Source organism: Delphinapterus leucas, chromosome 2 (genome assembly GCF_059928025.1).
Source record: "Delphinapterus leucas isolate spDelLeu-1000000601 "Yukka" chromosome 2, BTC_Dleu_Yukka2, whole genome shotgun sequence".
NCBI lineage: Eukaryota > Metazoa > Chordata > Mammalia > Artiodactyla > Monodontidae > Delphinapterus > Delphinapterus leucas.
In genome coordinates, this window is record NC_143130.1 from 37,073,961 (window position 1) to 37,086,600 (window position 12,640).

General features: G+C 42.4%; 1 protein-coding gene across 1 annotated transcript; it reads left to right on the plus strand.

Moving 5' to 3' along the window:
* Positions 1-129: 129 nt before the first annotated feature.
* CFAP161 (cilia and flagella associated protein 161) lies at positions 130-12,432 on the plus strand. Its single transcript, XM_022554517.2, has 7 exons — positions 130-303; positions 1,140-1,229; positions 1,752-1,984; positions 3,270-3,354; positions 7,918-8,076; positions 11,135-11,208; positions 11,610-12,432. Exons 1-7 carry the CDS (start codon positions 169-171, stop codon positions 11,839-11,841), a joined length of 1,008 nt encoding a protein of 335 aa, XP_022410225.1. The 5' UTR covers positions 130-168; the 3' UTR covers positions 11,842-12,432.
* Positions 12,433-12,640: the final 208 nt, after the last annotated feature.

The following is a 12,640-nucleotide window of genomic DNA, read 5'->3' on the forward strand; positions in this document are numbered from 1 at the left end:
CTCGAGAAAAACCTAAGAGGGGAAGTGAGGCGCAGGGTGGGGGGGCGGAGGTGGGGCAGTGACAGCCCCTGGGATGGGGCCGCACCAGAGCCCAGCTCAACTCGTGTGTCGTCACTTATTGGCTAGCAGGGTCCCGGACCTTGGCCAATCGCAGGGGGCCGGGTCGTCATGGCGACGGGGAGGCCAACACAGGCGCTGTGCCCCGGAAGCTTGTTCTCGGGAGAGCAGGGGACGATGGCTCAGAACCTGTACGGTCCAGGAGTCCGGATGGGCAACTGGAACGAGGACGTCTACCTGGAGGAGGTACGGAGGCAGTGGCCGGGCACGGCCCGCCCACTGCCCGGGGACTCCCCCGCCTGGCCTAAGTTCGGGCCCCTACTTGAGCATCCCAAGCCTCCTTTCGCACCCAGCACACACCCAATGTCCGTAAAATCCCAACTCCCTCTGAACGCCCTAAGAATCTCACTGGCTGACCCGCAGGTCTCACGCCCTTCTACTCTTCACGCGCGTCTCTTGGCCTCCCAAACTCTCAAGGCTCCTGCCTGTGTCTCTCCCTTAGTCTAGAGCCCCACTAAATTCCCTCTGTTCCGCAGAGACTTACAGTCTCCGAAGCTGCGGTCCAGGTGAGCAGGTAGACTGTAAGCAGAAATACTGCCCCCATCCCCCACCTTGTCCCACATCCCCTCCTGAGTGTCCCCGTAGCATCCCTTTTACTGACCTTATACTCATTGCCCTGAATTGTCCTATGGCGGTCTTAACAAGACCCTGGGCCATCCTTTTATGGAACTAGTTGGGTGGGGAGACACTTTCGGTGTCCATCATCATACAACTAGCAGAGACCTCAGTAGGAGGGGATATATGACCTCCAAATGTTACTCATCATTGTCACTGGTTGGAGTAATTACAGGTGATGTTTCTTTTTTGTGTCTTTCTCATTTTTCTAAACATTCCACAATGAAATAAAAAATAAAGTAATGCTAAAAAAAGTCCCCCATTTCCATCATGCTCACATTTCTTTTTACGTTCTCAAATTTTGCTCTTACAACTTGTCGTGCTTTGGACCTGAAAGCTCTCAGTATCTCTATTATTCAGGACTATTGCTGACCCTTTGGGTTTCATTCATTTTTCTCTTTAACCAGGAGCTCATGAAAGACTTCTTAGCAAAGAAGGACAAGGGACAACTTCTCATACAGAGAAACAGAAGACTGAAAGAGAATCTTCTGAGACCGGTAATTTTAAATTCAAGCGTTGTTTTCAAAAGTCTGTCAAATTAAATGTGAGAATATGTTAAGCAAGCAAAAATTCCATAAGTGAGTTGTCATTTGGAAAATACCAATTCTTCTCTTTAGATAACCACAATGTTTAAAATTCCCTAAGATTTTAGAAACATGAGAAGTTTGCTATTAATTTTATTCACCTGCATTTTCCAAATTAAGAAATGAATAGATTGATACATGCATAAGTAAAATGCCCTTTAGTTGGTGCTCAAGAAAATTTCTAGGAATGTTGAATAAGTTAATAATGGAATCAACCCATGAAATTTTTCATCAGCTTTATTTTACTTTGTTTGGGATTATCAGGGACATTGATTTGGCAAATTGGGAGCAGATTGGTGGCAGGAAAAGGAAGAAGAAAGATTTCAGGAAATTCAAGTCAATCCCTTCTTAAAATAGGGTACATCTGCAGTGGCCTCGGCACTGGCTGTGAAGGAATTGCATGGTTTCTCTGAAAAACTCCTATTTAAATTGTAGATGCAGCTTTCCATATCTGAAGACGGATACATTCACTATGGCGACAAAGTGATGCTTGTGAATCCTGACCACCCTGAGACAGAAGCTGATCTGTTTCTGGGCGGGGACCTGAGCTTGTGTATGACTCCAGATGAAATTAAAGCCCATCTGAGTGACGAATTAGAGGTGCCCTGTGGCCTGAGCGCAGCTCAAACCAAGATCCCAGTTGGCAGAAACACTTTCACTGTTTTGTGGTAAAGATACTTTAATTTTAGGCTCATTTTCATCATAAATATCTGTTTTCACTTGCAATTTAAGGATGCCCTGGGATTAGAGCAGTGCTGATTGGAGGCAAAGCTTATGTGAATATTCTCTGTGATTCTCATCTTGCTTTCGTATCTTGAGAATGATTGTCAAGGGGCCTTGACAATCCTGTTACCTTAAACATCAGGATAATGGGTAATTTGATTTCAGTTCACATCAGGATAATGGATAATTTGAATTCAATTCAAAATGCTTAATTCAAAAGTATTGCATCCAGGGAATTAAATTCAGAATCTGCCCAGAAGCCAAGTGGGTTTTCCTAATAACATTTCATAAGGCTTTGAGCTCATTTGAGTGCTTTCATTGTTTTTAATGCTACTCTGTTATTTCTACATCAGAAATATATAGTTAAATGCAAGGTAGCAGTCCATGGGGATTTGCTGTTTTAAAATTAATTGTCCACTAAAAATGTACTTGAAATTTTGGAGACGAGCATTTAAATCCTTAGAGAATAGATACATAATTATTTTGGAATCGAGCATTTAAATCCTTAGAGAATAGATACATAATTACAATTAAAAGTCATTGCTTTCAGTTTGTTACTAAACTATGATAGCAAGTTTATATGACAGGGATATAACTAGTCCTTTAAGTCTTTAGAGTTTTCGAATACACATAATTTATGTTAAAACAGCTAAAAATTGATCACAGTTTCTGTTTCCTGGAAGATTAAGAGGGAAGAGTGTATTAAATGTCTACAAATTTGTTACCTTGCTTCTCTCTAAAGTTGTCAGTGTATGGGGATGTCATATATAGAATAGGGAATATAGTCAGTAATATCATAATAATTTTAAATGGCAACAGATGGTAAGTAGATTTATTGTGATCCTCTCCTAACGTGTATAAATATCAAATCATGATGTATACACTTCAAGCTAAATATAAGATTATATATCAATTGTAATTCAATTAAAAAAAGATGTCAGTGGACTTGGACCAATTCGTTAGTGTAGGACAGTATGACTTGATCATTCCACCCTAGGCTTACAAAGTGGGAACACTGTGTGTTCCGAGTGTGTTGGAAGACAGTGAGTAAGGTGCCAGCAAGACTTGGAGGCCAAAAGAAAAGACCTTTTGGTAAGTGACTTATTTCAGTTATGGTACATGAATAGACATTACTAAGAAAACTATAAACCAAAGTGCATACACAAAAAATAGAGCTGCAGAATGATCCTAATACAGAGAGTTTACATTATATTAATTCTCCACTGACAGTGCAGCTGGAGAGGTCACTGGTCAGGTCCTTAGATACGGGCAGAACTTTCGCCTTGGGATAGCAGGAGGATTTGCAGACAGAATGGTAAGTCGTAATACTGCACGTCTACTTTGGACCAGTCATTTTTGTTTCCATGTGGGCTAATGGCTACTTACTGAAGTGGACAGAGAACTGTATGGGCATGGGCTCCATCTCTGGCCTCATTATGGTGTCAGCCTGCAGCTTTTCCGAGGCAGTCTGGGGCCAATTCTTTCCTTCTAACCTCACGAATTACAAAAATACATCCTTAAAAGCTAAAGAGTAAGGGGAAAAAAAACCCTCTTTGCAATGCAGCTGGTAAAAAGCAAAAATTTATACCACCTCCACTTGTAAGTTAAGTGATCAGATTATGTAATATTCTGACAGCTGTTTAATGTCACCAATGCTAACACATTTGCATAAATCGGGGAACACAAGTCTTTGATCTTTACCTCTACCTTGGGAATTAGGCAGTGTAATAGAACCAGATAAATATGGATTTGAATTCCAGCTGAGATGCATACCTAAGGGTTGGGACTTTGGGTAAGTTATTTAACCTTTTTGAGTCTTTCTATAAAATGGAGATTATTTACTTACTACGTGTTTAAGAGCTTCACATATGTTAACTCATTTATTCCCCCCAACAAGTCTTTAAAGTAGGGACTGTTTTACCCCCGTTTTACTGATGGGGAAACCAAGGCACAGCCAGTTAAGTGACTTCGCTCCAAGTCACTTGGCTACTAAGGGGGAGAGCTGGTATTATATATAACATTTTTCATTGAATCAAAGATTCCGTTATTGTATGATGTGGCACCGTCAACACCAGCAGCATCATTATTACTTTCATACTACCAAGAAATCAATGCTGGCAGATAAATTCTGACACACCATGGACGGTAAGCTGCAGCCTGATTTTAAATGTGAAAATGAGAGGAAATACCCAGTTGTTGAAAGAGGAAGTAAATCATCACTCTCTCATCCAGAGAGTAGCCCTACTAACATTTTAGCTTATTTTATAAAGGGAAAATCTTAAAATATAGGGAAAATTACAAGCATTACAACATTTAGATTTTTTTTTCTTTTCTTTTTTTGTTTCTCTCTTTCTTTTTATTTACCTTCTTTCCCCACCCCTCCCTTCCATCTCTGCTCTCCTTCTCTTTCCCCTAAATCATCTGTTCTTTGCCTGTTTGTTGACTTGGGCTTAAATACCTGCTCTTCCACAGATTATACAAGTTTACATGTTTGTTGCTAATATTCCCTCTCATTTGTTAACTTGGCTTTTAAATTGTAGTTGTTCTCATCTATTTTTAAGTAAAATCTATCAGTGCTTTTCTCTGTAATTCCTTCCATTGCTCAGAGCCTTTGAAGTCTGCTCCAAAGATATGATAAAAAGAATAACTTGTATTAATTTTTAGATGTCTAAACTTGAACTGTTGCTTAAGTTTATTCTTTCATCCACTTGGGATTTATTTTGATAGAGGCCTTGATGTGAACATCTAAATTTCCCCCAAATGACTAGTCAGTCATATCTGTGTTACTTCTTGAATAATTATTCCTTTCTTCACTGACACATGCTGCATGCATTAAATTATTATACGTGCCTTTCTATTTGGATCCTTTGAACTGGAGTTGTTTATTTTTATTCCAGGTCACTCTGATGACTTGTAGGACTAGTTCTTTATCATTACACTTCTTTGTCTGAATTATGTTAGGAATTAATCTTTCAGTCAAATGTAGTAATAATTTTTTTAAGTGCCTCTGCCCCTGTGGGGGGAGAAATCACTTGGTATTTTGATTGGCATTTTAAAATTAAGTAAGCTCACATTTTTAGTAGCTTTACAATATTTGTCCTTCTGAGATGTCTCTCTGTTTCTTCAATTATTCTTTTCTATCTCTCAGTAAAGTTTTGTGCTTTCCTTCACATGGATCTGACACTGATCTCGTCAAGGTTATTCCTTGGTATCTTCTATTTTGGAAGCTACTGAAGGTAGGTCCTTTTGACAGTTGCAGCAAAAATAGAAGATAGACATTGATTTTTATACTCACCTTGGATGAAATCACTTACTCTTATGAATTCAGGTTGATTCTCTTAGGACTTCTAGGTAGACAGTCAGCTCATCTTCAAATTATGACAATTTTATCTCTTCTCAAATTCTTATGCCTCTTATTTCTGTTTCTTGTCTTTGAATTAGCAAGCTCTTTCAGGGTATTTATGAAAAATCTGTTGATGGTGGCCTTGTAGAGGCCTGATTTTTGTTCCTGATTTTCTTATTGTTTTTCTTTATATGAACGAAGCAACGTTTGTGGTTTGAGATAGACATTATTTTCCATTTGGTCTGAATGGCATTGTCATCCGCCCCATCAGCCGGGCCAAAGCCGCAGTGTATCCTGCACCCATCTTCCTTTCCCACCCACATCCAGCTCCAGCTATTGTCAGGTCCCATGGCTCTTCCTTCACAGTGCAGTTCGGCCCGTCTTTGCACTCCCAGTGCCGGTACCTCAGTCCACGCCCCCATAGCTTCGTCCCTTTAGTCTATCCTGACTTCATCTCATACTGGCAGCGTGCTGTCAGGTCAATCCTTTAAAAGCTCAGCTTTGCTCACCTTGCACCTCCATTGAAAAGTCAGTAGCGGTGCCCCCATTGCCGTCTGCATGAAGTGCTGCTGTTCACTGTGGCATTTGAAGCCCTCTGTAATATGTCCCTACCCTCCCTGTCCATGCTCATACTCTCGGGCTCCCTGATACCACATCACCTCCTCCTCGGAGTCTTTCCTGAGCCCCTGGGAGAGCATGTGTTCCCATCTCTCCCCTCCTGTAGCTCTTTGCATCCCTGCTGGACGCCATACCTTACAGATGTTTCCAATTTCTATGCTTAGTCATCCCTCCTGTTAGTTGGAAGGCTTCTTGAGGGCAGTACCTCATGTCTGCCTTCCCCAGAGCGCTTCATGACATAGCTTTGTATAGAAAAGGTGTTTAATGAAAACCGATCAAGATATGCAGAAACGACCTCCAGGTGCAGGGCGAAGGCGAATCAGTAAACGGCTAACGAGGAACTAACATTATGGACATTTCAGCAAGATGGGGTGCTCCTTGGCGAAGTTATAGGCAACCAGAGAGCTGACATAAGTTCCAAGTGTGGACGTCAATTCCAGAGGGGCCGAGGCCCCCTTGGAGTCTCACGTATGAATATCAGCTGTGCTGGTATTGGTTTTAAGAGCACTTCACTTCGTGCAATAAGTTTCATGCAACATTATTTACAATGAATAAAATATTGCTCCAGGCCTGATGTCCTGAAAAAGAGGAGGAGTCAGAATGGGAGAAAATATTTGCAAACGAAGCAACCGACAAAGGATTAATCTCCAAAATATACAAGCAGCTCGTGCAGCTCAATATCAAAAAAACAAACAACCCCATCCAAAAATGGGCAGAAGACCTAAATAGACATTTCTCCAAAGAAGATATACAGATTGCCAACAAACACATGAAAAGACGCTCAATATCACTAATCATTAGAGAAATGCAAATCAAAACTACAATGAGGTATCACCTCACACCAGTTAGAATGGCCATAATCAAAATATCTACAAACAATAAATGCTGGAGAGGGTGTGGAGAAAAGGGAACCCTCTTGCACTGTTGGTGGGTATGTAAACTGATATAGCCAGTATGAAGAACAGTATGGAGGCTCCTTAAAAAACTAAAAATAAGACTACCATACGACCCAGCAATCCCACTACTGGGCATAAACCCTGAGAAAACCATAATTCAAAAAGAGTCATGTACCACAATGTTCACTGCAGTAGCCCGGACATGGAAGCAACCTAAGTGTCCATCGACAGATGAATGGGTAAAGAAGATGTGGCACATATATACAATGGAATATTACTCAGCCATAAAAAGGAACGAAATTGAATTGTTTGTAGTGAGGTGGATGGACCTAGAGTCTGTCGTACAGAGTGAAGTAAGTCAGAAAGAGAAAAACAAATACCGTATGCTAACACATATATATGGAATCTAAAAAAAAAAAAGGTTCTGAAGAATGTAGGGGCAGGACAGGAATAAAGACGAAGACATAGAGAATGGACTTGAGGACACAGGGAGGGGGAAGGGTAAGCTGGGACGAAGTGAGAGAGTGGCATGGTCATATATACACTACCAAATGTAAAGTAGATAGCTAGTGGGAAGCAGCCGCATAGCACAGGGAGATCAGCTCAGTGCTTTGTGACCACCTAGAGGGGTGGGATAGGGAGGGTGGGAGGGAGATGCAAGAGGGAGGCGATATGGGGATATATGTATACGTATAGCTGATTCACTTTGTTATACAGCAGAAACTAACACACCATTGTAAAGCAATTATACTCCAATAAAGATGTTAAAAAAAAAAAGAGGAGGAGTGCATGAGATGGAGAGGGAGGCTGGGTTTGGTATTCCAAGGAAGGGAAAGCAGTTGCCGGTGATGTGAGGGCGGGTGGCCTCAGCCTCTGAGATGGCCTTTCTGAGGGAGAGGAAAGTTGAATGTTCTTGTACAATCAGTAAGAACAGGGTTTCTGAAAACTGCTTTTGAACACGCTGGCCGTCCAGCCTCTCGGATAGTTGTGAGGTAGTCCATCTGCTTGCTGTCGTTTTCAGTTATATTTATCAAGTGACCACAGGACCCTCATGAAGTCGTCTAAGAGGTCTTGGCTCCAGGAGGTGTACCTGACGGATGAGGACTCCTACCTGAACTGCTGGCAGGCGGCCTTCCCTGACCCCCAGCTACGCCTGGAATATGAAGGCTTCCCCGTCCTGGTGAGCGCAGCCTGGGGAAGGCAGACGTGTGGGCGGATGCTGTGAAGTGGGTGCGATTTACTCGTGTGTGTGAAATGGAGGCTTGTCAGGGCTCCGATGCCTTATATGCCTCACACATTTTCACTCTCTCTTTTTCATTTCTTCCTTGTTTTAAAAAAATATTTATTTATTTGTTTTTATTAAAAAATTTTAAAAAACCCTTCTTTTGGCTGCACCGTGCAGCGTGCAGGATCTTAGCTCCCTGACCAGGGATCGAACCTGTGCCGCCTGCAGGGGAAGAGCAGAGTCTTAACCACTGGACCACCCAGAAGTCCCTCTTTTTCATTTCTAACTCAAGTTTGGGAGGCACCATTTTGCCCTGTGGCAGCATCCCGCCTTGGTGTTTCTCGACTCTGGCGGCGCACAGAATCACCTACAGAGCTTCATAAAGATACCGAGGCCCAGGCTCTGCCCCTGAGATCAGGCTGAGAACCACTGCCCCGAGATTGTAAGGATGAGGACACTGCTTTCTTTCAGGCCTCTGTTAAGTCCTCATTTCTAAAGAGGCTGGGTAATCTGGGGGAAGTGAAGGACAGGGTGGGGCCGACGCACAGGTGAGCACGTTGCTGGACATTTTCTCAGGAGCCTGGGCCCTGCGGACAGGAGCACAGTTCTGGATGGGAAGGCAGGTCTGGTGGGCACAGAGCTGTTTTGAGGACCAGAGGCCATGCTACTTGCTTGTGAGACATCCAGCAGACGGAGACTAAGGAGTTGTTGGAAGTTATTGGGAGAGTTACTGGATTTACAGCCAGGAAGGACTTAAAGAGTTGGCCATCCAGGAAGGGGCCCCCAGTTACGAGGCACTCTGAATCCACCTGACGCAGTAGGCTTCTCTCCCGAGCTCTGTAGGCGGACCCAGGTTTGCAAGGGTCTTTCTCCCAGCACGGAGAATATACACATGGTCCACAATGATGCATGCTTAACAGATTTCCTCTCTTCCACTGGTCTTTGCCAAGCTTTGCTCCCCTTGGAATTGCCTCTCATTCCCATGATTTAAACTGTCAGTATCTCAGCTTCATTGTCTGTAAAGTGGGGATAGATGATGATGCCTAACTTACGAGGTTTTGTGAGGACTAAGCGGTTAGTACATTTACGGTGCTTATTAGAAAAGTGCCTGGCCCAGACAGCGCTCCCAAGCATTCATTGTTGTTAATTTAACGGTGGTTGTTCTATTGTTGCTGTCATTAGGTTAGACAGGTTGGGGAGTTCAGGCACTAGGAGCTCATTTCTCTGTTCCTAACTCAGTCCACAGCCCGAGGCAGGTCTCTGAGCCACATTCAGACACATCTGCAGAATGGGACATTTCATACCTGTCCAGCTGCTGTCCACATGTCAATACCCTCCAGTCAGAGACCATCAGGAGCACCTGGGGTTGAACGAGTCGGCTTTATTCCTTGTCGCAGTGATGGAGAACGCGCACCATGGAAAACCGTGGGGCGTCTCAGTAAGAGGCTGGTATACATGGTGCGAAAGGATACATGCACCCCAGTGTTCATAGCAGCACTGTTTACAATAGCCAAGACATGAAAGCAACCTAAATGTCCATGGACAGAGGAGCGGGTAAAGAAGATGTGGTACATATAATACAATGGAATAGTACTCAGCCATAGAAAAGAATGAATTAATGCCATTTGCAGCAACATGGATGGGCCTAGAGACTGTCATACTGAGTGAAGTAAGTCAGACAGAGGAAGAAATACGATATCGCTTATATGCGGAATCTGAAAAGAAATGATACAAATGAACTTATATACAAAACAGAAACAGACTCACAGACTTAGAGAACGAATTTACGGTTACCAGGGGGAAGGGTGGGAGGAAGGGATAGTTAGGGAGTTTGGGATTGACATGTACACTCTGCTATCTTTTAAATGGATAACTAACAAGGACCTACTGTGTAGCACAGGGAACTCTGCTCAATATTATGTAACAACCTAAATGGGAAAAGAATTTGAAAAAGAAGAGATACACGTATATGTATAACTGAATATGTTTGTTGTACACCTGAAACTAACACAACATTGTTAATCGACTATGCTCCAATATAAAATAAAAAGTTTTAAAAATAAAATAAAATAAAATAATTAGAAGGAAAGGACAAGTTATAGAATTGGGGCTGTGGTTGGGAGATTTTAGTGAGGGTCTCAGGAAGCGGGGCTTTGCCCTGGATTGGAATCTGACAGGAAGCAGGGCTGTCTCAGTACATCTTATCTATAGAGGGCAGGCCAGAGCACGACCAAAGCTGTCGTGAGTAAGGAAGCAGTAATCACTCCTATTCTCTGGGGGGGAGGAGGACATTTGGTATTTTGTGGCTTGGACAATGCTCGTGTTTTTGCTGTGTTCAGACATGATCACAAAGTGGTCTTCTTTTTGTCTTGACCCATCGTGGCCACAGCGTGGCCTTGTCTGATGTGGGCACCGTGTGAAATTGATTATATCCCACAGGAGAGCACTAAGGCAGAGCCCTCGCTGCCAGGCCAGTTCCCGGATGTCAGGGGCTGCTTTTCCCCATCTCACTTAGCTTACCTGAGTCAGGATTTTGAAATAATATGTCTTTTATTTTCTGATTATAAACAATATATGTTCACTTATGGAAAGTCAGAAAAGTACAAAAAATAATATGATGATTACCAGTAGTTCCATCTTCTAGAGAAAGCCACTGTTAGCATTTCTTTTTCCATGTATGTGTTTTTTTAATTTAGTTTTAATTTTTAAAAAAAATAGGACATCCGGAATATTCTTATTTTTTCCACTTAACACCACTGACCATATTTCAAGTTGTCAAAGATCTTCTCCAATATGACTTTAAATGATTGTATAATGTTTCACCATGTGTGTATCTATAATAATGTATTTATTAATCTATTACGGTTTAGCTTCTAGATTATTCTCTCTCTCTCTCTCTCTCTCTCTATATATATATATAAATGAATATATACTATATTTCCAAATTTTTGCTTTTAGGAAACTGGAGGCCTTAATTCATAATTCAAATAACATACTCTCTTTATCTTTAAAGGCAAATGCAAAACTTCTCATCAATCACTGCCACACGAATCGGGGACTGGTGGCCCACCGGCATCTTTTCTTAAGGTATTGTATAGGAGGGTGCAAGAAAATGCCATGCCAGAGGGCAGGGGCTGTGAATATAGGCAAAGAAGTTCAATTTAAAGAGGATGACCACACACAGAAAAAGTCCTTTGATGACGAAATATCGCCACATAGAACTTTGATGGTGTGAAAACTCCTATTAGAGCCCCTTCTATTATACAGGTCCTTCCCCACGGAGGACTTTAGCTATAATGGGATCCTATATACCTGGTCCTTGCCCAAGTAGGCTGAGTCTTGTTGGCAAACACATAGTGTTTTAGAGAGCCCCCCCTCCAAGAGCTTTATATAGCAGTCTGTTGAATTACGTGCTTTGAGATGAACTTAACAGCTTACTGAGGGATGTAATTCCATTTCCAACCAGTGTTAATTCTTTCTTGCCCCAGTACCTATTTTGGAAAGGAAGCAGAGGTCGCTGCACACACATATCTGGATTCACACAGAGTTGAAAAGCCAAAGAACCATTGGATGTTGGTGACTGGGAATCCCAGGAAGGACTCGTCCACCATGTTGGACCTGTCTAAACGGCCGGCGGAGGACACCCGAGTCCTGGAGCACGTGGCGGAGCTGGGGACCAGGAACGCACCTGGCGCGCATGCGTTTACTCGTCCGATGTAGCTTTTACAGGAAATCTATCTCGGTTATGCCTCAAGCTATTCTTAAGGAAGGCACAGAACTCTCTGAACTTTGTATTAAAACAAAGGCTGTATTCGGATTATTGAATTAACGGTGGAGGTCTAGGACACAGGAAAAAACAAACAAAAAACCTTGCCTTGGGCCACAGCGCAGAAATGGTCTTTGAAAGTGACAGATGGTATTCCTTTGTTGATGACCAAATTCTGAAGACTCAGCTTCCTTTATTTAGACCCTACAGCAGCAGCTTCTATAAGGACTGTAAAAAACTCGTTACTTTTTAAAGCTGTGTCTCTGTAATGAAGCTGTCGGAACTTGGCTGAATTTCTGCCACCATTCTCTTTCCCCCGACTCTGTACAACGTACTAAGAAATCAAAAATGGGTAGCTGTGGACTGTGGCCTTACTTTAGAGCTGAACATTTTCCCCCTTGTATTTTTGTGTCTCCTTCTAGCTTGCGGGGGTGGACTGAAGACCTCTATTTGACCTCCATTATTTTATAATGATTTTCATATTGCAGAATCTCCTTATTTCTACTTTATCTTTGAAACCAGTACATTAGTTGTGGCATTCACATCATCAGACAAAATACATATATATCCTTCCATGTGTTTGTCCATCTACTCATTCTTTGTCGAGTACGGAGCACCTATGATGTGTAAGGTGTTGTAATGGGATGAAGAGATGCCCAGCCCAGGAAGTAAAGGTGAGGGCTAAGGCTGGTTTGCTTTTAAATACCGTCGGCCCTCCGTATCTGCGGTTTGATGTGCGGTTGGTTGAATCTG